Source organism: Salmo salar, chromosome 24 (assembly GCF_965601325.2).
Source record: "Salmo salar chromosome 24, fSalSal1, whole genome shotgun sequence".
In the NCBI taxonomy this organism is placed as follows: Eukaryota; Metazoa; Chordata; class Actinopteri; order Salmoniformes; family Salmonidae; genus Salmo; species Salmo salar.
In genome coordinates, this window is record NC_138314.1 from 38,620,946 (window position 1) to 38,647,593 (window position 26,648).

At 43.1% G+C, this 26,648-nt stretch overlaps 1 protein-coding gene across 3 annotated transcripts in view; it reads left to right on the forward strand.

The window, feature by feature from the left end:
* Positions 1 to 26,648, forward strand: part of LOC106585847 (semaphorin-6A) — a 105,612-nt gene that overhangs the window by 27,515 nt on the left and 51,449 nt on the right. For all 3 annotated transcript variants that reach the window (XM_014172532.3, XM_014172533.3, XM_014172536.3), the window contains exons 2-3: positions 18,801 to 18,944; positions 19,383 to 19,500. In XM_014172532.3, the coding sequence (XP_014028007.1) occupies positions 18,845 to 18,944; positions 19,383 to 19,500 (218 nt within the window). In that variant the 5' untranslated portion in view covers positions 18,801 to 18,844. The remainder of the gene's footprint in view (positions 1 to 18,800; positions 18,945 to 19,382; positions 19,501 to 26,648) is intronic.

Below are 26,648 nucleotides of genomic sequence, written 5' to 3' on the forward strand. Positions count from 1 at the left end.
AGGTGGTTGTTATATAGGTGGTTGTTATATAGGTGGTTGTTATATAGGTGGTTGTATAGGTGGTTGTATTGGTGGTTGTTATATAGGTGGTTGTATTGGTGGTTGTATAGGTGGTTGTTATATAGGTGGTTGTTATATAGGTGGTTGTTATATAGGTGGTTGTTATATAGGTGGTTGTATTGGTGGTTGTTATATAGGTGGTTGTTATATAGGTGGTTGTTATATAGGTGGTTGTTATATAGGTGGTTGTTATATAGGTGGTTGTATAGGTGGTTGTATAGGTGGTGGTTATATAGGTGGTTGTATTGGTGGTTGTATAGGTGGTTGTTATATAGGTGGTTGTTATATAGGTGGTTGTATAGGTGGTTGTTATATAGGTGGTTGTATTGGTGGTGGCTGTTTAGGTGGTGTCACGTGTGTGTGTAGGTGGCAGGGAAGTCAGGCGCAGGAGAAACAAACTTGGTGTAACTGGAGTAGTTTAATAAAGTTAAAAACAAACTCCAAAATCAAAGTACATAATAAAATAAACATGGGTATAATAACCCGTCGCGCACCAATCCAACAACACGAGCACATAACATCAAACAATCTCTGACAAGGACATGAGGGGAAACAGAGGGTTAAATACACAACATGTAATTGATGGGATTGGAACCAGGTGTGTAGGAAGACAAGACAAAACCAATGGAAAATGAAAAATGGATCAATGATGGCTAGAAGACCGGTGACGTCGACCGCCGAGCACCGCCCGAACAAGGAGAGGCATCGACTTCGGCAGAAGTCGTGACAGGTGATGGCTGTTTAGGTGGTGGTTGTATAGGTGGTTGTATAGGTGGTGGTTGTATAGGTGGTTGTTGTATAGGTGGTGGCTGTATAGGTGGTTGTTGTATAGGTGATGGCTGTATAGGTGGTGGCTGTATAGGTGGTGGTTGTATAGGTGGTTGTTGTATAGGTGGTGGCTGTATAGGTGGTGGCTGTATAGGTGGTGGCTGTATAGGTGGTGGCTATAAGGTGGTGGCTATCTAGGTGGTGGTTGTATAGGTGGTGGCTGTATAGGTGGTTGTTATATAGGTGATGGTTGTATACTGTAGGTGGTGATTGTATAGGTGGTGGCTGTATAGGTGGTTGTTATATAGGTGATGGTTGTATACTGTAGGTGGTGATTGTATAGTTGGTGGCTGTAAAAGTAGTGGTTTTATAGGTGGTGGTTGTATAGGTGGTTGTATAGGTGGTGGTTATATTGGTGGTGGTTGTATAGGTAGTGGTTGTATAAGTGGTGGCTATATAGGTGGTGGTTGTATATGTGGTGGTTTTGTAGGTGGTGGTTGTATAGGTGGTGGCCTTTTCTGTTATAATCTCCACCCGGCACAGCCAGAAGAGGACTTGCCACCCCTCATAGCCTGGTTCCTTTCTAGGTTTCTTCCTAGGTTCTGGCCTTTCTAGGGAGTTTTTCCTAGCCACTGTGCTTCTACACCTGCAATTTTTTTTAGGCTGGGTTTCTGTACAGCACTTTGTGATATCGGCTGATGTAAGAAGGGATTTATAAATGAATTTGATTGATTGATTGATTGATTGATTGATTGATTGATTGATTGATTGATTGGTTATATAGGTGGTGGTTGAATAAGTAGTGGTTGTGTAGGTGGTGGCTGTTTTACCCACAGACTCATTGGGGGAAAGAAAGGATGTCATCTTTCCAAAGCCAGCATTGCAGCAGATAGCAGCAGATATCAATGATAGCAGGGGCATGGTTGGTATTGCCATTAGTTGAGTGGATATTTGAACCTAATCAGTCTCAAAGGGATATGCACTGTGTGTCTTCAATTCCATTAAGTTGATTTACATTATTCAGCTAACTCATTAATCAACATTTCCCCTGGATTTAAGCTGCCCGTCAACCTGAAACATGCAAAAAGAAAGGGAGAGAGAGAGAGAGAGAGAGACAGATGGAAACTCTTCCGTCAGAGAGCCTTAGACAAAATAGCTGGGCCGGGTGTAGTTTACTCAGATTGTGCTCATCTTTGTGGATATTTTATCTGCATGAACAAACCCAGGGCCCAAGCCAGTGTGTTTATCTCAAGGCCCAGATAGGTTAGCCAGCAGTCAGCCAGTGATGATGAATCACATTGACAGAAGGAATCAGGATTAAATGTTAATGGAAGTCTGCTAGTGGATTTAGCTCCCTATGGAATAAGATGAGGATGCATTCCACAGGGAAAACAATTTATACAGAAATTGGAATTTGCATTTTGTTTGTTGGCTGTCGGTTCATGGTGGAGATTTATCGGTTAATGATATACACTGAGTATACACTGAGGATACACTGAGGATACACTGAGTATACACTGAGTATACACTGAGGATACACTGAGTATACACTGAGTATACACTGAGTATACACTGAGTATACACTGAGGATACACTGAGTATACACTGAGGATACACTGAGTATACACTGAGTATACACTGAGGATACACTGAGTATACACTGAGGATACACTGAGGATACACTGAGGATACACTGAGTATACACTGAGTATTTACAATGCTTCCCACAGTTGTCAAGATGGCTGGATGTCCTTTGGGTGGTGGACGGTTCTTGATACACACAGGAAACTGTTGAGCATGAAAAACCCAGCAGCGTTGCAGTTCTTGACATAAACCGGTGCACCTGGCACCTACTACCATACCCCGTTCAAAGGCACTTAAATATTTTGTCTTGCCAATTCACCGTCTGAATGGCACACATACACAATCCATGTCTCAATTGTCTCAAGGCTTTAAAATCCTTCTTTAACCTGTCTCCCCCCCTTCATCTATACTGATTGAAGTGGATTTAACAAGTCACATCAATAAGGAATCATACTGTAGCTTTCACCTGGATTCACCTGGTCAGTCTATGTCATGGAAAGAGCAGGTGTTCTTAAGGTTTTATACACTCAGTGTACACCAGTGAGGTGTGAAGTGTAATATACTGTACCTGTTACCAAGGAAACAGCTATTTGTTAACACCTATTTACAACATTATTGACATGATACTACACAGCAGTTCCATTGTCTGTATCCTTGAGCTGAATGAGCTGAATGCTGGTATGATTACCTACACAGGGCAACATCATATTCATTCACCACTGAGGTCATTTAATCACTGAGCTTTCCCGTATGTGTCTAATGATTGAACAAACTCTTGAGAAAATTGCTGGACCACAGTATCTGTCTATATCTACTAAGTAAGCATGTTTGATGTCCAGTATGTGTCTGGTTTCCATAGGGGAATACTTTTGAAGCTTCTCTCCCTCTTTCTCTGTTTACGATCTCAGAGTACAGTTTACAGAAGTTGGTTTAAGCTGCTCCATGCCTGGTGTTTATTTGCTAGCAGGCTGGGTTTCCGGCTGAAAGGAGCGCTAATCCTGGTATTAGGCAAACATCATAGAGTGGGGCTGACAGGTTCAGAGTCTCCTCCGCGTCTTCAGACTTAAGGCTGGAAGCTGCAGGTAGAACGCTGACAATCCCCACCTGCAGGAATAGTCTCTTTATCCAAGGAGGATCTCCATCTTTCATCCTCACTCACGTAGACTGGTGTGAACCCACAGCACAGAACCTCTCTCTCTCTCTCTCTCTCTCTCTCTCTCTCTCTTTCTCTCTCTCTCTCTCTCTCTGTCTCTCTGTCTCTCTCTCTCTTCTCTCTTTTCTCTCTCTCCCTTCACTCCCTACCATACAGTCTGAGCAGGCAGGAACTCGTAAAAGGGATGTTTAGATCTATCGGGAGAGGGAGGGAATGGTAAAGGTTAAAAAGTCAACCTGAAAGCATCAGGAAGCTGTTGAATTTAGAGTGGGAGCCTGTAGGTTTAATCATGCAGGATATTGGCAGTTAAAATACGTTGTTTTTAAAAAATATATAAATAATCAGGTTTTTAATAAACGTAACTGTAAAAAGTGATGCTGTTCCTGTAAAACTTCTCACATGAAGGCAATATGTTAAATGATACGACGAGAGCAAAAAGTGTTGCGTATGGTGTTATGAAGATGTCGTGACTGCCAATTATACGGAGTGATTGTAAACTACAACCAATCGTTTTTCTGTCAGTTTACCGATCTTCCCCCCATGCACATTATTTCTGTACTGTTCCAGTCATTACTTGCTCCCTTGTGTGTTCCTTGAATGTAAAGCCATCAGACACACCCTTTTCAGCCCCTGTAGGTGGGATACTGTATATAGCCATGATCTATTGTTGTGGTGACTGAATTAATGAAACATTTCCATTGGAAAAATTGCATGACACAGCTGATATAGGAAGTTAGCAATCAAAAATGTCCTGTGACACAGCAAGGAAAATTACTTATTGAAGAAATGTCATCCGTCCTTTGGTTGAATCTGTGATGGGAGGGAGATATAGTGTATTGGTTCATCCCACTAAACCATCCGTGTGATTGAGATGATGTGAGGGGAGCTCGTATGCCTTGCAGTATTCACTGGTCCAAACCACTGCTTTCTCTGGTTGCTCGGTGCTGTTTAGTTCATGTGATGAAACGGTTCACATCTTAAGAATTGAGATTCAAGCCAGAGGCTGATGTCCGATATGGGCTGCTGAAGTGTCATGTCAGTCAACAACATGTATTATTAGTGTCACACACTGTTAACTTTACAACTAGCTGGTGTAGTTAGTAGTGGGCTACCAAGCATGCAATTAGGCTATGTGCCTGTGGACTTGCACTTGCGTTGCATCAGTTTGTCTACAATCCTGTAGAATGTCTGAACGGTTTTCTGTTTTTGAAATCTTTACGTTGTCTGCTTTTCTCCTCTGGCTGTTTTGCAGTGTAGCATACACTTTGCCAGCAGCATACCACCCTGGGGCGGCAGGTAGCCTAGTGGTTAGAGCGTTGGGCCTGTAACCGAAAGGTTGCTAGATTGAATCCCCGAGCTGACGAGGTAAAAATCTGTTGTTCTGCCCTGAACAAGGCAGTTAACCCACTGTTCCTAGGCCGTCATTGTAAATAAGAATTTGTTCTTAACTGACTTGCCTAGTTAAATACATTTTTTTTTAAATCCACTGCTGTCTTGCCTCTGAACCTAAGCAGGGTTGGTCCCTGGATGGGAAACCAGATGGTGTTGGAAGGCCAGTAGGTGGCACTCTTTCCCTCTGGTCTAAAAAAATATCCCAATTCCCCATGGCAGTGATTGGGGACATTGCCCTGTGTAAGGGTGCTGTCTTTCGGATGGAATATTAAACGGGTATCCTGACTCTCTGTAGTCACTGATGATCCCTTGGCACTTATTGTAAGAGTAGCGGTGTTAACCCTGGTGTCATGGCTAAATTCCCAATCTGATCTTCATACCATCATGGCCACCTAATCATCCCTTACTTCCAATTGGCTCAATGGGTGGAGCATGCTCTCGCATGCCATGGGCTCTCCAACCTTGTTCATGGAACTACCCAGTGCTTACGTTGGGAAACCAAGTGAAATATGTTCGGGAACATTGATAGTAACATGTTTTCGTAAACAAAACATATTTCACTAAACTGCTGACAGCCCCTCTGCCGCTGTAAAAATGAATAAAGGAAAGAGGAGGAGATGGAAACGCACGGTGGTGAGATATTCTGTATCACTAAAGGTAATGTGTCACCCAATTCATTATGAACATATAAAAACATGCCCTCTTACTAGGTTATTCAAACTCAAATACAAATTAAATATAATTGTAGGCTAACTCTGTAAACCGCCCTGCACAATCATGAACCAACAGCATTGCCTAGGGCTATACTTTCTCTCCCAGACAAATTGTGGAGCATAGCACAAGGTAACCAGTCCATTCAGTATGAATAATAATGCAGACCACACTCAAAGGTGGTTACTGGAATTTGTTTCATTTTGGAGTATAGGCTAGACCAATCATGTACCAAATATATCTTCAATCAGTTTTGTTTTATGTTTTTCTGCCAATGCGTAATATGCAGTAGACTATGTATTGTATAATGACACAATCATAATATAGACTATGTATATAGACTATGTATTGTATAATGGGGGGGGGGGGGGGGGGTTTCGGGCTTGGGCTCATAAACTCTATGGGTGTTTTGAATTAATCGTCACGCTGTCCATTTTGTTGTGTTAGGCTTTGAAACAACATCCACAACAACCATGTTTTACTTTGTTTCAAACTACTGTTGAACTTCTTTCTTCAAGTTGATCAAAACAGTGAGGTGAGTTTTAAAAGTACTACTGTTTTGATGATAAGTGTTTTTGATGTGATTTGATTGCATTTGCATTGATGTTAGAGTGGTTAGAGGGACAATGGAGACCTGAGTACCAGGCCATTAGGACCTGATGGAGTGACAATAGAGCACTGAGTACCAGGCCAATAGGACCCTATGGAGGGACAATAGAGCCCTGAGTACCAGACCATTAGGATCTGATGGAGGAACAATAGAGACCTGAGTACCAGGCCATTAGGACCTGATGGAGTGACAATAGAGCACTGAGTACCAGGCCAATAGGACCCTATGGAGGGACAATAGAGCCCTGAGTACCAGACCATTAGGATCTGATGGAGGAACAATAGAGCCCTGAGTACCAGGCCGTTAGGACCTGACGGAGGGACAATAGAGCCCTGAGTACCAGACCATTAGGACCTGATGGAGGAACAATAGAGCCCTGAGTACCAGACCATTATGACCTGATGGAGGGACAATAGAGCCCTGAGTACCAGACCATTAGGACCTGATGGAGGGACAATAGAGCCCTGAGTACCAGGCCATTAGGACCTGATGGAGGGTTAATAGAGCCCTGAGTACCAGGCCATTAGGACCTGATGGAGGGACAATAGAGCCCTGAGTACCAGGCCATTAGGACCTGATGGAGGGACAATAGAGCCCTGAGTACCAGGCCATCAGGACCTGATGGAGGGACAATAGAGCCCTGAGCACCAGGCCATCAGGACCTGATGGAGGGACAATAGAGCCCTGAGTACCAGGCCATTAGGACCTGATGGAGGGACAATAGAGCCATCAGTACCAGGCCATTAGGACCTGATGGAGGGACAATAGAGCCCTGAGCACCAGGCCATCAGGACCTGATGGAGGAACAATAGAGCCCTGAGTACCAGGCCATTAGGACCTGATGGAGGGACAATAGAGCCCTGAGTACCAGGCCATTAGGACCTGATGGAGGAACAATAGAGCCCTGAGTACCAGGCCATCAGGACCTGATGGAGGGACAATAGAGCCCTGAGTACCAGGCCATTAGGATCTAATGGTAGTTAGTGAGTTGGGTACTAACAAAGCATGTCCAGAGTGTATAAAAGGACCTTAACTTGACTCAAGCGTCACGTGGAATTTTACTGTGATCATGACGCATGACTGTCGGTGTAGCGGTAATATGGTCGCTGCAACAGCCCTAACTGTAACCTTCAAATGGTCTTAACCAATAGGAACCAATAAGTTCAGCCCCATATACGGAATCTTAAATGGCTTTTCGCTGTATTGCTAATGGCTAATGGTACACTACGGTTGCGTCTGAGGATGTTGACATGACCAGTGAGCTCTGTGCTGTGATTGGCTTGGCTTGGGTCTAATCAGTTCTAAAGGTGTCTAAAGTATGATATCCAATTAGGTGGAGCATGGCTAAGTCACAGAGCAGGTGAGGATCAGGGCAACCTGAACCAGTACAACAGGCTCGGCTGCACAATTCCCTCTGTACTGTAGGGTTTTCTCAGATATAGACACACCAATATTTAACTTTGCACAAGGGTCGGGCAACCCTGATTCTCTATGAAACCATTTTGGTGGTGATGACTGGACAGGGCATGTTGGCATTCAACATGTTACCTGTTGCCTTATGTAGTAAATTATGATTCATAATGGAATTGGATAAAGGCACGTAGGTAACAGACAACAGAATTCCATTATGTTCTGTTGTTTTTATTGTGAGGATTGGATGTCCAGTAGTCCAGAGTGACTTTTAGCTGCCATGCTATCTAATTTCCCCTGGCCAGCCTGTTAGCTTGAGGAGATTAGCATCATGCTTGTTCAGATCAGATTGGCGCTGCGTGAGCAAGCCAGCCATTTACCCTGGTCTGTGGGAGTGCTCATGTAGAAAGGGAATAATCCAAGGTTGAGAATCACAGACAAAAGCCAATATAACACCTATTATAAACAAGAGGGAGTGTGCTAAATGTGTGGTCTCCAGTTTCTCCTCACACACAGATGGATGGAACAACTGCTCCCTCACACATCCATACTGTGTAGTGTAGCAACCAGTTTGTTAGCAAGACAAGTGAATGGAACCTTGTGCACAAAATGACATTGAGCATGTGGATGTGGAAGTGTACTTGTAAACATGGTCATATGACAGGGTTAAGGACAGGTGTAGGGTTAAGGACACGTAGAGGGTTAAGGACACGTAGAGGGTTAAGGACAGGTAAAAAGGGTTAAGGACATCTGGAAGGGTTAAGGACATGTTGAAGGGGTTAAGGACATGTGGAAGGGTTAAGGGCATGTGGAAGGGTTAAGGGCATGTGGAAGGGTTAAGGGCATGTGGAAGGGTTAAGGGCATGTGGAAGGGTTAAGGACATGTGGAGGGGTTAAGGACACGTGGAAGTGGTTAAGGACACGTGGAAGGGTTAAGGGCACGTGGAGGGGTTAAGGGCACGTGGAAGGGTTAAGGGCATGTGGAAGGGTTAAGGACATGTGGAAGGGTTAAGGACATGTGGAAGGGTTAAGGGCATGTGGAAGGGTTAAGGACATGTGAAAGGGTTAAGGACATGTGGCAGGGTTAAGGACATGTGAAGGGTTAAGGACATGTGAAGGGTTAAGGGCATGTGGAAGGGTTAAGGGCATGTGGAAGGGTTAAGGGCATGTGGAAGGGTTAAGGGCATGTGGAAGGGTTAAGGGCATGTGAAGGGTTAAGGACATGTGGAAGGGTTAAGGACATGTGGAAGGGTTAAGGACATGTGGAAGGGTTAAGGACATGTGGAAGGGTTAAGGACACGTGGAAGGGTTAAGGGCACGTGGAAGGGTTAAGGACATGTGGAAGGGTTAAGGACATGTGGAAGGGTTAAGGACATGTGGAAGGGTTAAGGGCATGTGGAAGGGTTAAGGACATGTAGAAGGGTTAAGGGCATGTGGAAGGGTTAAGGACATGTGGAGGTGGTTAAGGACATGTGTAAGGGTTAAGGACATGTGGAAGGGTTAAGGGCATGTGGAAGGGTTAAGGGCATGTGGAAGGGTTAAGGGCACGTGGAAGGGTTAAGGGCACGTGGAAGGGTTAAGGGCACGTGGAAGGGTTAAGGGCACGTGGAAGGGTTAAGGGCACGTGGAAGGGTTAAGGGCACGTGGAAGGGTTAAGGGCACGTGGAAGGGTTAAGGGCACGTGGAAGGGTTAAGGGCATGTGGAAGGGTTAAGGGCATGTGGAAGGGTTAAGGACATGTGGAAGGGTTAAGGGCATGTGGAGGGGTTAAGGGCATGTGGAAGGGTTAAGGGCATGTGGAAGGGTTAAGGACATGTGGAAGTGGTTAAGGACACGTGGAAGTGGTTAAGGACACGTGGAAGTGGTTAAGGACACGTGGAAGTGGTTAAGGACACGTGGAAGGGTTAAGGGCACGTGGAAGGGTTAAGGGCACGTGGAAGGGTTAAGGGCACGTGGAAGGGTTAAGGGCACGTGGAAGGGTTAAGGGCACGTGGAAGGGTTAAGGGCACGTGGAAGGGTTAAGGGCACGTGGAAGGGTTAAGGACACGTGGAAGTGGTTAAGGACACGTGGAAGGGTTAAGGGCACGTGGAAGGGTTAAGGGCACGTGGAAGGGTTAAGGGCACGTGGAAGGGTTAAGGGCACGTGGAAGGGTTAAGGGCACGTGGAAGGGTTAAGGGCACGTGGAAGGGTTAAGGGCACGTGGAAGGGTTAAGGACACGTGGAAGGGTTAAGGGCACGTGGAGGGGTTAAGGGCACGTGGAAGGGTTAAGGACACGTGGAAGGGTTAAGGGCACGTGGAAGTGGTTAAGGGCACGTGGAAGGGTTAAGGGCACGTGGAAGGGTTAAGGGCACGTGGAAGGGTTAAGGACACGTGGAAGTGGTTAAGGGCACTTGGAAGGGTTAAGGGCATGTGGAAGGGTTAAGGACATCTGGAAGGGTTAAGGGCATGTGGAAGGGTTAAGGGCACGTGGAAGGGTTAAGGACACGTGGAAGGGTTAAGGGCACGTGGAAGGGTTAAGGGCACGTGGAAGGGTTAAGGACACGTGGAAGGGTTAAGGGCACGTGGAAGTGGTTAAGGACACGTGGAAGGGTTAAGGACACGTGGAAGTGGTTAAGGACACGTGGAAGTGTTAAGGGCACGTGGAAGGGTTAAGGGCACGTGGAAGGGTTAAGGGCACGTGGAAGGGTTAAGGGCACGTGGAAGGGTTGAGGACAGGCGGGAGGGTTGAGGGCAGGCGGGAGGGTTAAGGGCATGTGGAAGGGTTAAGGTCATTTGCTTGAATCACTCTGAAGATTTTTTGTCATCAAGGTTTTTCTTGCAGGAGTTGTACATGTAGATGAAGAGGTATTTCCTCTCTAACTGTATTACTTTGTGGTCGAGGGCTGAAGGGGATGGCATAAAATCACTCCTTTCGACTCTACAAATCCTTCATGCATTTATACCAGTCAAATGGATACATGTGATCCTGCAACTTTATTGATGTGAACACTTTTCTCATTTAGACTTTTGCCTTTGAGGAAAAAAAGGCCTGTGAATATCTAATTCCCACTGAAAATGCCATTGTTTTATTGATTACTCATTACAATGTATCTACTGCGAGAGCTCCCTACAGCACTATTCCATCCCTCAGATACTCTCCATACCTAAACTCGTTTTGGATTTCATACTTCGTAGACCCAACACTTTCAATGAGACCCACAGCAGTGCTTATTTAATTTGCACTCAACCACACAGCTTGTCTGAACCAAATAGCTTGTCTCAACCACACAGCTTGTCTCGACCACACAGCTTGTCTCGACCACACAGCTTGTCTCGACCACACAGCTTGTCTCAACCACACAGCTTGTCTCAACCACACAGCTTGTCTCAACCACACAGATCGTCTCAACCTCACAGTTTGTCTGAACAACACACCTTGTCTAAACTACACAGCTTGTCTCAACCACACAGCTTGTCTCAGTTGCTCTATTGATTCCTGTTGCATGTTTACTCCGATGAAAGCTTTCAAAAGCAGCCGTTCAAATGATGTGCTGTGCTTGATATTTTTGAGTGATGTCTTAGCCTATTTTGATATAGTTGAGTGATGTCGTAACCTACAGTGATTTGATATTGTTGAGTGATGTCGTAACCTAGTTTGATATTGTTGAGTGATGTCGTAACATAGTTTGATATTGTTGAGTGATGTTGTAACCTAGTTTGATATTGTTGAGTGATGTCGTAACATAGTTTGATATTGTTGAGTGATGTCGTAACCTAGTTTGATATTGCTGAGTGATGTCGTAACATAGTTTGATATTGTTGAGTGATGTCGTAACCTACAGTGATTTGATATTGTTGAGTGATGTCGTAACCTAGTTTGATATTGTTGAGTGATGTCGTAACCTAGTTTGATATTGTTGAGTGATGTCGTAACATAGTTTGATATTGTTGAGTGATGTCGTAACCTAGTTTGATATTGTTGAGTGATGTCGTAACATAGTTTGATATTGTTGAGTGATGTCGTAACCTAGTTTGATATTGTTGAGTGATGTCGTAACATAGTTTGATATAGTTGAGTGATGTCGTAACCTAGTTTGATATTGTTGAGTGATGTCGTAACCTAGTTTGATATTGTTGAGTGATGTCGTAGCCTAGTTTGATATTGTTGAGTGATGTCGTAACATAGTTTGATATTGTTGAGTGATGTCGTAACCTAGTTTGATATTGTTGAGTGATGTCGTAGCCTAGTTTGATATTGTTGAGTGATGTCGTAACATAGTTTGATATTGTTGAGCGATGTCGTAACCTAGTTTGATATTGTTGAGTGATGTCGTAACCTAGTTTGATATTGTTGAGTGATGTCGTAACATAGTTTGATATTGTTGAGTGATGTCGTAACCTAGTTTGATATTGTTGAGTGATGTCGTAGCCTAGTTTGATATTGTTGAGTGATGTCGTAACATAGTTTGATATTGTTGAGTGATGTCGTAACCTAGTTTGATATTGTTGAGTGATGTCGTAACCTAGTTTGATATTGTTGAGTGATGTCGTAACCTAGTTTGATATTGTTGAGTGATGTCGTAACCTAGTTTGATATTGTTGAGTGATGTCGTAACCTAGTTTGATATTGTTGAGTGATTTCGTAGCCTAGTTTGTTCCCGGGCCATTGTATTGTTTTTGGACGTACGTTTGAGTGTGATGTGAAAAACTCACAGAAGTGCTCAGGTTTAGCCACAGGCACACAGCAGTAATAGTTAGCAGCAAATAGTTTACCAGCAAATCGTCATTATACAATGTGACAATTCAGAGCCCTATCGCATTTACACACTATGTGCAATCCTGTCATGGTGGCATCTTGTTTTCCTCAGGTAATTTGACATTTAGCTTTTGTGACATTTTGCCGTTGTGTTGCGGCTCAGTAGGGGGCTATATTTTCACCCTGCCCTTCTGACTGGTGCATTCGTTCAGATCCTTCGGTTAAACGAAATATCAGAGAGGGCTGATGATCCTGGTTGTGCCAACACACTCACTGTCCAGTGCCGTAAAAAGACAGATTGGAAATAAATGGGTAAACAGCACGGTTTCAAGAATGGAATGCAGAAGAAGACAGAGCTCCATCAGAGGAGGGTATAGTAGATAATACTGTCTCAAAAGGGACAAGGCATCTAAAGCCAAGCCTGCCTTATCTGTAATAATATTCCCTTCTGCCAGCCGTCTCAGCCTGCTCCAGATTGATTAAGTTGCATGGCCTGTATCATCTTGCATGATTGGCAGCACTGGGAAAGGTTCTGATATTTAAATGTGTAACCTCATTCTTTTTGGGGTCAACCTGTTAAGCACCAGTCGGGGGCCTTCATAAATGGTTTTCCAGACAAAACGAAGAAGCAGCTTGCACCACAGACTTTCTGCCGCTCAGCATGGGGAGATGAAGAGAGCAGGAGACACGAGAGTAGTGGGTTATATGGCACATGGCATTTAATGATGTTTGCTGTGCTGCTGTGGAGGGCAGTGCTGAAGCCGTCTCAGCCTCTCAGCCTCCGTCTCAGCCTCCTTGGACTCTAGCTGTCCCTGTGTTGTCAGTGATCGTCTTGGCTCTGTTTACTTAGGTGATGCTCCTGTGGAAGACACCCAGCCTGCTTTGTTCAGTTCAAGACATCCACGCCAGGATGTGTTGAAAGGCCTCATTGGTACAACTGTCAGATCAGGAAAATTTGTTTCAGTTTGCACACAGTAGGCTGTCTCTAAATTCTCCTCATCTGTAAATATTCAGATAAGTGCTATTGGACATGAAAGAGAGCCTACAAAGTGTTTACTCAGCAAAGGATTGCATAATTGTTGTTTTTGATCATCTTCAGAGTTAATTTACCCTCTGTGGGCAACAGTAAGCAGCTGTCGAGGCAAACCGCGCTCTGCTACTTACTCAGGTTTGTATCACCAGTTTTTCCTTTCATCTGTGGCGCTCCATTCCTGTGGTGCTAGTCTACAAGTGCTGTGCTATATATGGGCTGCTTAATTAGCCATATATACTGTAAGCCAAACATCTGTACAGATTTCCTATCTTTTCATTCAAAATCTCAGTTCTGATTAGACCGCGCGTACACGAACCCATAGAGATGTATAGAGTGAACACTTGCCACTAGATGGAAGTGCAAACCCTCTATGGGCTTTGCTATCAAAGAAGCGATCAATGGCAAAGATCAGAAGTACGCCCTCTATACATTTTTATGGACAGCAGCTGTCATGACATTTCTCCAAACAGCCTTTCTCCTCTTGATCAAGAACTAAATGAGGAAACAAGTCGAGATTGGATCATGGAAACATGCCCCGGCAGAGATTCTCGCCTTACTTGACAAAGTAACTAAATAACCGACGCGTTACATTACTAGTTACTCATAAAAAGTAATCCGATTACGTAATGCGTTTCTCCTGGTCTGATCTTCTTCAGAAACAGGCCTCTCCTTCTCCTATCAGGCTCCGTGGGTTCAACCAAACATCTCATTTATTCTTCACTGATCTATCTGTGTGCTTTGATATGTGAAAACAAGTGATGTGGCAGCCATCCTGTGAAGTTTTCTTGCATGGGAAATCAGAACACAGACCTATTATTTCAAATCAATGGGTTCTCACCCGGAGTGGAGCTGTTCAGTCTTTTTTTCTTTTTCTCTCTCTTGCTCTCTCTCTCTCTCTCTCTCTCTCTCTCTCTCTCTCTCGCTCTCTCGCTCTCTCGCTCTCTCGCTCTCTCGCTCTCTCGCTCTCTCGCTCGTCCTACTTAGGCCAGGGTGTTGTTAGTGTGGTTTGTTCCTGTGTTCACACCCCTGTGAAAGGGGTCCATGTCTGATCCTGCCAGGCTGATGTCAGAGCTATTCCCACACTGCGGGAGCTGCAGAGGCTTGTGTAAATGAACTAACTGTCAGTCAGTCAGTCAGTCACCGCTGAGCTGTTTATCTGTTGGACTCTCATGGGAGCTTCAAATACCCCCATAAAGACTACTGCACATATGGACCTATTTCATTAAATCCCAGCCCATTACACAACTTAATGGGTAACATAGGGTATGTTGATGGGTAGCGTAAGGTATGCTGATGGGTAGTTTAGGGTATGCTGATGGGTAGGGTGTGCTGATGGGTAGCGAAGGGTATGCTGATTGGTAGCGTAGGGTATGCTGATTGGTAGCGCAGGGTATGCTGATTGGTAGCGTAGGGTATGCTGATTGGTAGCGTAGGGTATGCTGATTGGTAGCGTAGGGTATGCTGATTGGTAGCGTAGGATATGCTGATGGGTAGCGTAGGGTATGCTGATTGGTAGCGTAGGGTATGCTGATTGGTTGCATAGGACATGCTGATGGGCAGCGTAGGGTATGCTGATTGGTAGTGTAGGATATGATGATAGTAAGGGTAGGGTATGCTGATTGGTAGTGTAGGGTATGCTGATGGGTAGAGTAGGGTATGCTGATTGGTAGCGTAGGGTATGCTGATTGGTAGCGTAGGGTATACTGATGGGTAGCGTAGGGTATGTTGATTGGTAGCGTAGGATATGCTGATTGGTAGCGTAGGGTATGCTGATTGGTTGCGTAGGATATGCTGATGGGTAGCGTAGGGTATGCTGATTGGTAGCGTAGGGTATGCTGATTGGTAGCGTAGGGTATGCTGATTGGTAGCGTAGGGTATGCTGATTGGTTGCGTAGGATATGCTGATGGGTAGCGTAGGGTATGCTGATTGGTAGCGTAGGGTATGCTGATTGGTTGCGTAGGATATGCTGATGGGTAGCGTAGGGTATGCTGATTGGTAGCGTAGGGTATGCTGATTGGTTGCGTAGGATATGCTGATGGGTAGCGTAGGGTATGCTGATGATGACTGGGTAGACGTCTAATGACACTGATCAAGATGAACATCGACACAGGAGTTGTGTTGTATTTTCATGGTATCCCTTCTGAACTAGCCCACTGGGCTTCACCTTGTGAATGAAATATGTCTTAAAGTGTGTGGTGGCCACATGTCCCCTAGATAACAGAATGAAATATGTACATTTGTGTGTGTTGTGGCCACATGTCCTCAGATTACAGAATGAAATATGTCTTATAGTGTGTGGTGGCCACATGTCCTCAGATTACAGAATGAAATATGTCTTATAGTGTGTGGTGGCCACATGTCCTCAGATTACAGAATTAAATATATCTTATAGTGTGTGGTGGCCACATGTCCTCAGATTACAGAATGAAATATGTACATTACTGTGTGTGGTGGCCACATGTCCTCAGATTACAGAATGAAATATGTCTTATAGTGTGTGGTGGCCACATGTCCTCAGATTACAGAATGAAATATGTACATTACTGTGTGTGGTGGCCACATGTCCTCAGATTACAGAATGAAATATGTCTTATAGTGTGTGGTGGCCACATGTCCTCAGATTACAGAATGAAATATGTACATTACTTTGTGTGGTGGCCACATGTCCTCAGATTACAGAATGAAATATGTACATTACTGTGTGTGGTGACCACATGTCCTCAGATTACAGAATGAAAGATGTACATTACTGTGTGTGGTGGCCACATGTCCTCAGATTACAGAATGAAAGATGTACATTACTGTGTGTGGTGGCCATATGTCCTCAGATTACAGAATGAAATATGTCTTATTGTGTGTGGTGGCCACATGTCCTCAGATTACAGAATGAAATATGTACATTACTGTGTGTGGTGGCCACATGTCCTCAGATTACAGAATGAAATATGTTTTATAGTGTGTGGTGGCCACATGCCCTCAGATTACATGTTGATGCAACAGCAAAGATAATATTGTTAGGCTGGTAATGTGTTTATGAATAAAGTTAATGGGGTTTAGGACTGTGGGAGCTGCAGTGATTCCCACTGGGCAAAAACTGGTTGAATCAATGTTGTCTCTTCTCCATTTCAACCCAAAAAATTCAAGGTGATGACATTGAATCAATGTGGAAAACTGATTGGATTCGCAAAAAGTCATCAACGTAAAGGAATTTAGAATTTTTTTCACCCAACTTTTAACCTAAATCCAATGACATGGTGACATTTTCTGTTGATTTCGCGTTGATTTGGAAATGATGAAGAGATCAATTGTGAATTGAGTTCCTCTGTACTGTTGCATGAGTTTTGAAAACTGAGGTTAACTATTAAACATACATTTGTTAAAAATAACTGTCTGCAGTTAGAAGGTACAATAATGCTGCATTGTGGCCTGTAGTGTCTAAATTAGAAATTATAAAGCTATATTTTGGATCATCATTATCGATTCCGCTCCCATGGATAATTTTGTGATACAGTATTGAGTTAGCAATTCTGTGTTACTTTTCTGTGTTTGTTGCCTCTCTCCCTAGCTCCATTTGTCATTTACAATAGACAGTCCCACATGAACACTGGTATGTCTCCGCCCCATCCTGCTCATCAATCCATCAATTACTGCATGACTTCCTGGTCAAGGTTCATGAATCAAAACAGCCCCCATAGTGGTGTATATGCAGAATCTTATTTTGGCTTGGAAAATGAAAATGCACAGGGCTAACAGAGATTCTGAGGACCTATACCCAGGTCTCCTGTCTGTTATTGTGCCAGTATGTGTATAAAACAGGTGAAGTGAGGGAGAAAATAACCCCCGCGAGGAGGAAATTCAACGACCAAGGTCGTTCCCCAGTTTTATTTCTATTCTCCTCACTGTTAAAGTGAATCTCCCAGTGAATAGTGTTTTCATTCTCTTTCTGAATAAGATTCATGGGAGCATGGAGAGAGACCCCCTTCTATCTCCCTCTCTCGCATTCCACCCTCTCTCTTTCTCTCTCTCTCTTTCTCGCTCTCTCTTTCTCGCTCTCTCTTTCTCTCTCTTTCTCGCTCTCTCTTTCTCGCTCTCTCTTTCTCGCTCTCTCTTTCTCTCTCTTTCTCGCTCTCTCTTTCTCGCTCTCTCTTTCTCTCTCTTTCTCGCTCTCTCTTTCTCGCTCTCTCGCTCTCTCCCTCTCTCTTTCTCGCTCTCGCTCTCTCGCTCTCTCCCTCTCTCTTTCTTGCTCTCTCTCTCTCTCTCTCTCTCTTTCTCTCTCTCTCGTTCTTCTCCGAGACACAATACAGAGCCAGTGAACAAAAGTGCTGGGTTTAAACAACTGTTAACATACCATAGAAATGTAATTCACCCCCCCCAAACTGTCTACCCATTGGGCACACATTGGTTGAATCAAATCAAATTGTATTTGTCACGTGCCGAATACAAGTGTCGACCTTACCATGAAATGCTTACTTACAAGGCCTTAAACAACAATGCAGAGTAAAACATTTGTAAAATATAAAAGAGCAACAATAAAATAACAATAACGAGGCTATGTACATCAACGTTGTTTCCACGTCATTTTAATGAAATGACTCCGTACCAACATGGAATAGACGGTGAATTGACGTCTGTGCCCAGTGGTTACCGTTTGGCCCAGGATAAAAGGTCTGTGAATTAAATGCTAATACTTGATTAGATTATGGCTGCAATGATTGTCTGGATGATTTATAGAAGTAATTTGTTTCCACAACGCACAAGAAGGAGAATAGAAACATCAGCATGGTCACGGGCTGCTGTAAATCCAGTCAGCAATCAGGCGCCAACTCTTAGATGTTGATTATTATGTACAGAGAAAAGTGCTGGCCTATTAACTCTGCCCAGACACCAGGATCATATCATGGAAGCTCTCCTATTAATTCAACTGATTGGCCAGGATGCAGTCCAGTAGACCTCCCACTCCTGATGCTGCCCGGTTAATCACAACATGCCTACTTCAACAAGACCTGGCCTGCCATCGATCTATGACTCATATTACCTCGCTAACCCAATTCATTTGTTTTGCTTGCAATACAGCTATTGAGTCATCACAATATATATATATATATATATATTGTAATCTGTCAGATATGTATGCATGCATGCATGCATGCATGCATACATACATACATACATACATACATACATACATACATGCATGCATGCATGCATGCATGCATGCATGCATACATGCATGCATACATGCATATCTGACAGATTGCATCGGCTATGAAAAACAGAAACAGCTAATTCAGATGGCCTTTTTTGTTTAATACATGTTTTTCTTCTTGGTCTTCTCCTCACAGGCTAAAGTAAATAAGTAACCGAGGAAGGAACCAGCAGAGCTACAATGAGGTCTGAGGCCTTGTTGCTGTATTTCACGCTACTGCAGATTGCCGGGGCTGGCTTCCCAGAAGACTCGGAGCCAATCAGTATTTCACATGGCAACTGTGAGTACACCCAGCTATTTCCTACTCCCCCAACACCCTGTTCTCCAACCACCACCTCCCACTACCTTCTCCTCATCTCTCCCCTCTCCCCTCTGAGTGCTTTTGGAAGGTAGAATGTAATTTGGTGCCCAGGGAAACATAAAAAATGGAGGAGTTAAAGCTGCATTTGAAATGGAGCCCACCCTACATCAAAGGGTAATCCTGTATTTTCCTGTTGGGCTTTAATGCAGTGTGTGATAGTGTAAATACCACGTGAGGCTCATTGTTCCTTCTCTCTGTATGGGTAGACCCTATATTCCTCCCAGCCATATAGTGTTGGCGCATCCTCCAGCAACCTCAGAGACCTTTCTCTCTGTCAGGCTTTTAAAAAAACACATTGCCTTGCTAGAGGGGGGATTGCTTCCTATATTTATTGTTTTTGTTCCCCCCTCTCCACAGATACAAAGCAGTATCCGGCTTTTGTTGGACACAAACCTGGAAGAAACAATACACAACGGCACAAACTGGACATCCAGCTGGTCATGATTATGAACCGAACGTTGTATATCGCTGCCAGGTCAGTTCCCACCCCTTTTCTCTCAGGTCACTAGCTCTCATATCAGTTCCAGTTTTGGATAGTCCACATAGTCATGTCAGATGATACCCCACAGAGTCATGTCAGATGATACCCCATAGAGTCATGTCAGATGATACCCCATAGAGTCATGTCAGATGATACCCCACAGAGTCATGTCAGATGATACCCAACAGAGTCATGTCAGATGATACCCCACAGAGTCATGTCAGATGATACCCCATAGAGTCATGTCAGATGATACCCCATAGAGTCATGTCAGATGATACCCCACAGAGTCATGTCAGATGATACCCAACAGAGTCATGTCAGGTGATACCCAATAGAGTCATGTCAGATGATACCCAATAGAGTCATGTCAGATGATACCCCATAGAGTCATGTCAGATGATACCCAATAGAGTCATGTCAGATGATACCCAATAGAGTCATGTCAGGTGATACCCAATAGAGTCATGTCAGATGATACCCCATAGTCATGTCAGATGATACCCCATAGAGTCATGTCAGATGATACCCCATAGAGTCATGTCAGATGATACCCCACAGAGTCATGTCAGATGATACCCCACAGAGTCATGTCAGATGATACCCCACAGAGTCATGTCAGATGATACCCCACAGAGTCATGTCAGATGATACCCCACAGAGTCATGTCAGATGATACCCCATAGAGTCATGTCAGATGATACCCCATAGAGTCATGTCAGATGATACCCCATAGAGTCATGTCAGATGATACCCCATAGAGTCATGTCAGATGATACCCCACAGAGTCATGTCAGATGATACCCCACAGAGTCATGTCAGATGATACCCCACAGAGTCATGTCAGATGATACCCCACAGAGTCATGTCAGATGATACCCCACAGAGTCATGTCAGATGATACCCCACAGAGTCATGTCAGATGATACCCCACAGAGTCATGTCAGATGATACCCCACAGAGTCATGTCAGATGATACCCCACAGAGTCATGTCAGATGATACCCCATAGAGTCATGTCAGATGATACCCCATAGAGTCATGTCAGATGATACCCCACAGAGTCATGTCAGATGATACCCCACAGAGTCATGTCAGATGATACCCCACAGAGTCATGTCAGATGATACCCCATAGAGTCATGTCAGATGATACCCCACAGAGTCATGTCAGATGATACCCCACAGAGTCATGTCAGATGATACCCCACAGAGTCATGTCAGATGATACCCCATAGAGTCATGTCAGATGATACCCCACAGAGTCATGTCAGATGATACCCCACAGAGTCATGTCAGATGATACCCCACAGAGTCATGTCAGATGATACCCAATAGAGTCATGTCAGATGATACCCCACAGAGTCATGTCAGATGATACCCCACAGAGTCATGTCAGATGATACCCCATAGAGTCATGTCAGATGATACCCCACAGAGTCATGTCAGATGATACCCCACAGAGTCATGTCAGATGATACCCCACAGAGTCATGTCAGATGATACCCCACAGAGTCATGTCAGATGATACCCCACAGAGTCATGTCAGATGATACCCCACAGAGTCATGTCAGATGATACCCCATAGAGTCATGTCAGATGATACCCCATAGAGTCATGTCAGATGATACCCCATAGAGTCATGTCAGATGATACCCCACAGAGTCATGTCAGATGATACCCCACAGAGTCATGTCAGATGATACCCCCTAGAGTCATGTCAGATGATACCCCCTAGAGTCATGTCAGGTGATACCCCACAGAGTCATGTCAGATGATACCCCACAGAGTCATGTCAGATGATACCCCACAGAGTCATGTCAGGTGATACCCCACAGAGTCATGTCAGGTGATACCCCACAGAGTCATGTCAGATGATACCCCACAGAGTCATGTCAGATGATACCCCACAGAGTCATGTCAGATGATACCCCACAGAGTCATGTCAGGTGATACCCCACAGAGTCATGTCAGGTGATACCCCACAGAGTCATGTCAGGTGATACCCCACAGAGTCATGTCAGGTGATACCCCACAGAATCATGTCAGGTGATACCCCACAGAGTCATGTCAGGTGATACCCCACAGAGTCATGTCAGATGATACCCCACAGAGTCATGTCAGATGATACCCCACAGAGTCATGTCAGATGATACCCCACAGAGTCATGTCAGATGATACCCCACAGAGTCATGTCAGATGATACCCCACAGAGTCATGTCAGGTGATACCCCACAGAGTCATGTCAGGTGATACCCCATAGAGTCCTGTCAGATACTTATAACTTTTTTTGTATATCTCACGTTTCAGTTCAAAGTTCATATACACAAACACACTCGCAAAGAATAAAAACAGGACAATATCAACATTTACAATAGACGCTAGAGAAGCAGACAGTAAAACTACCAATGGTGAAAGATTAAACCAAACCAGGTAATCAATCAGTTCAGTTCAATTAAAATCAATTCAGAAAAGAAGGCTCTTCTCCTTCAGGGTAGCTCACTGCCCAAGCAAAGCGTCAATATCGATATATAAAATGACCAACAAGTAGTGAGCGCGGTATGCTGTACCAATCCCCCATCAGTAACGCAGAACCTAACAGGTGGAGGTGGGGTGGTGGTGGGAGCAATAGAAGAAACGCAGACTAGCGATAGCAGCAAGCGGCAGCAGGATGTGTGAGCAGAACCGGTCAGTTTAAATGGACCGCCAAATAATGTAGGCGTGATTGTTGCTAGCATCTAATTGGTGCAATCTCAGCTGATGCGTCAGCTGATGCAGGTACTCGGGTTTCCTTTCTGAACTGGCTTCCCTTTATCTAGATTCAAATCCACTGAATACATGTATAAATCAAATACAATCAATAAATTATAACTAATAAAAAAAAACATATTAAGAGACTTAAAAGAAGACATTGGATGTGTCTGAATATCCATACTAGTGTACTAAATAATATGCGAAAAAATGTAGTATGTGAAAGAATGAAAATAGTACTCTGAATGCGTCATCGAATGCGCTATTGTTGACGCCCACCATTCGTTCATTTTGGTACAACGCATCAATTTATCTGATTATCAGCCGTTGTCAAACACATGAGTTGGAAAAGAGGAGTGAATTCTACTAGATCAAATGCCGTAAGGAGTATGGGGTTTAAGTATGTAGAACGCTAGAATGGGTATTCGGACACAACCGCTGACTTGGACAGACTAATATCTCAGAGCAGACACTGTATAAACTAGATGCTTGGTTCTGGACTGGAACTGAGGCTGTCTAACGGAAACGGGGGAGTCTGCATCAATAGTTTTCTCCATGGGGAAGCATATTGATTTCATTTCATTTTCTATCATCGTTTTTTTTACTTACCTAGCTTGCTTGAAAAAATAGAGGTTACAAATTTAACAAAGCCACAGCATGGGGAATTCAGATCAAATGGCTCTGTATCTGTGTCGGCTTCTGTATTGGCCTAATTACATAGTAGGTTGATTGGATGCTGTTGAAAGTGGCCATTGAAGCCTGGTTCCTAAGTAGCAGGCCTGTTTAACACATCTGTGGTCATTAAGGAGGTGTTGGGAGCTTTGGAGTCCCAGCCTTTGGTCTGACTGCTACCTGCTCCTGGTCGGGCCTGGGGGAAATGGGAAAGGGAGGGATTTATTAGTGGGGTGTGGTGTAAAGACAACACGGTGTGTTTCACTCCAGCATATTTAAAGCAGACGCGAATGCCGACGGACAGATGGTGAGGAGGGAATGTGACGCAGGAATTGTTGGAATTGCTGTCTTTGTGAAGAGTAGAATGATTTTAACTGGATAGAAATGTTTGAATAGATGGAATGCTGCCACCAAAGCCAAGCGGACACCGAGATTTCTGAATACAAATAGATACATACAACTAGATGACTAACAGTATAACGCAAATAGTTGAATGGTCATTTAGACTAAGTAAAATCAAATCATAATCAAATCAAATCACATTTTATTTGTCACATGCACCGAATACTGGTGTAGACTTTACCGTGAAAGGCTTGCATTCGAGCCCTTTCCAACGATGCAGTTTAATAATAATAAAATAGTAACACAAGAGGAATAAAATAAAATACACAAGAATGGAGCGATATACAGGTCAATGTGCAGAGGTACCAGGTATTTGAGGTAGATATGTACATGAAGGCAGGGTAAAGTGACTAGGCATCAGGATATATAATAATAAGATATTTGAGGTAGATATGAACATGAAGGCAGGGTAAAGTGACTAGGCATCAGGATATATAATAATAAGGTATTTGAGGTAGATATGTACATGAAGGCAGGGTAAAGTGACTAGGCATCAGGATATATAATAATAAGATATTTGAGGTAGATATGAACATGAAGGCAGGGTAAAGTGACTAGGCATCAGGATAGATAATAATAAGATATTTGAGGTAGATATGTACATGAAGGCAGGGTAAAGTGACTAGGCATATCAGGATAGATAATAATAAGATATTTGAGGTAGATATGTACATGAAGGCAGGGTAAAGTGACTAGGCATCAAGATATATAATAATAAGATATTTGAGGTAGGTATGTACATGAAGGCAGGGTAAAGTGACTAGGCATCAAGATATATAATAATAAGATATTTGAGGTAGATATGAACATGAAGGCAGGGTAAAGTGACTAGGCATCAGGATATATAATAATAAGGTATTTGAGGTAGATATGTACATGAAGGCAGGGTAAAGTGACTAGGCATCAGGATATATAATAATAAGATATTTGAGGTAGATATGAACATGAAGGCAGGGTAAAGTGACTAGGCATCAGGATAGATAATAATAAGGTATTTGAGGTAGATATGTACATGAAGGCAGGGTAAAGTGACTAGACATCAGGATAGATAATAAGGTATTTGAGGTAGATATGTACATGAAGGCAGGGTAAAGTGACTAGGCATCAGGATATATAATAATAAGATATTTGAGGTAGATATGAACATGAAGGCAGGGTAAAGTGACTAGGCATCAGGATAGATAATAATAAGGTATTTGAGGTAGATATGTACATGAAGACAGGGTAAAGTGACTAGGCATCAGGATAGATAATAATAAGGTATTTGAGGTAGATATGTACATGAAGACAGGGTAAAGTGACTAGGCATCAGGATAGATAATAATAAGATATTTGAGGTAGATATGTACATGAAGGCAGGGTAAAGTGACATCAGGATAGATAATAATAAGGTATTTGAGGTAGATATGTACATGAAGGCAGGGTAAAGTGACTAGGCATCAGGATATATAATAATAAGGTATTTGAGGTAGATATGTACATGAAGGCAGGGTAAAGTGACTAGGCATCAGGATAGATAATAATAAGGTATTTGAGGTAGATATGTACATGAAGACAGGGTAAAGTGACTAGGCATCAGGATAGATAATAATAAGGTATTTGAGGTAGATATGTACATGAAGGCAGGGTAAAGTGACTAGGCATCAGGATAGATAATAATAAGGTATTTGAGGTAGATATGTACATGAAGGCAGGGTAAAGTGACTAGGCATCAGGATAGATAATAATAAGGTATTTGAGGTAGATATGTACATGAAAGCAGGGTAAAGTGACTAGGCATCAGGATAGATAATGACAAGGTATTTTAGGTAGATATGTACATGAAGGCAGGGTAAAGTGACTAGGCATCAGGATAGATAATAATACGAGTAAAAACAGTCCATGGGCCAACAGCTCAATACACACAATATAATTAAATATTGGGCTGAATATTGTCCAATCAGACCTCCACAGAGCATCTTAAAGTCAAAACCCAATGAAATGTGTTGTCAGTGTTGTGGTGCCAGTGTTGAGGGCCCAGTGTTTTGGGGCCAGTCGTAGGTAGGGTCATGATTCCATGCCTGATGACCAATCATCTCCAAGTGTGCTGCCTGCAGATGGTCAGTAGAAATTGTTTCCAAAATCAAATGCCATTTTGTGAATGGTATAAATCATTTTGGCTCCTGTTTTACACTGGCAATAACACCACACAATCTTTTAGCAGCAGGACAAAGAAACATATTGTCACGGTTGTCGTAGGATGAAGGAGTGGACCAAAGCGCAGCGTGTGTATCGTTCCAGATTTTCTTTAATAAACTGTGAAACTATGCAATACATACAAATAAACTGAATGACCAAAAACAACAAACCGTGACGAAGCGTAACAAACATGCACTGACTGAAAATCAATCTCCCACAAACCCAGGTGGGAAAAACACCTACTTAAGTATGATCTCCAATTAGAGACAACGATGACCAGCTGCCTCTAATTGGAGATCATCCCAAACAAAAACCCAACATAGAAATACAAAACTAGAACATAACAACATAGAAAATCTAAACTAGAAAAAAAAAACTGTCACGCCCTGACCTACTATACCATAGAAAATAACAGCTTTCTATGGTCAGGACGTGACACATATTCACTGACAAAATTGTAAATAAGTGGCTTAATACATTTTTTTAAACGTAATCTTTGGCAATGGTGGCGCTTCAGCAGATGCCGTAAATGCCGTTACTTGTGGGAGTAAAACAGTTACCTTGATTAAGTAATTCTCTTCTGTTATTTGCGGCTTCTAACATATTAATTCTTCCACAAAGATTTCATATTTAATTTTAATTATGCATTCAGTTCATGTCTGTTGTGGATTGTTTTAATATTCTGTACATTGTTCTCTGCTCTTTTTTTTATTAAGGACATTATTCATATGCCAGGATATTACACTTTCATCTCCTAAGAGTCAGTGATTTTCTTTGACTAGCTGTTGAGCAATTCTTAATCTAATCCCACATGAAAAAATACTACAGGTTTACTATAGAACAGTGGTGTATAAATACTTCAAAGTACTACTTAAGTATCTGTATGATGTACTTTTTACTCCATACATTTTCCCTGACACCGAAAAGTACTCATTACATTTTTAATGCTTAGCAGGAAAGGAAAATGGTCCAATGCATGCACTTACCAAGAGAATATCCGTGGCACACTCACTAAATGCAAATGCTTCATTTGTAAATTATGTCGGAGTGTTGGAGTGTGCCCCTGGCTATCCGTAAATTTAAAAAAGAAATTTGCTTAATTTTGCCTAATATAGACAATTTTGAAATGATTTATGCTTTT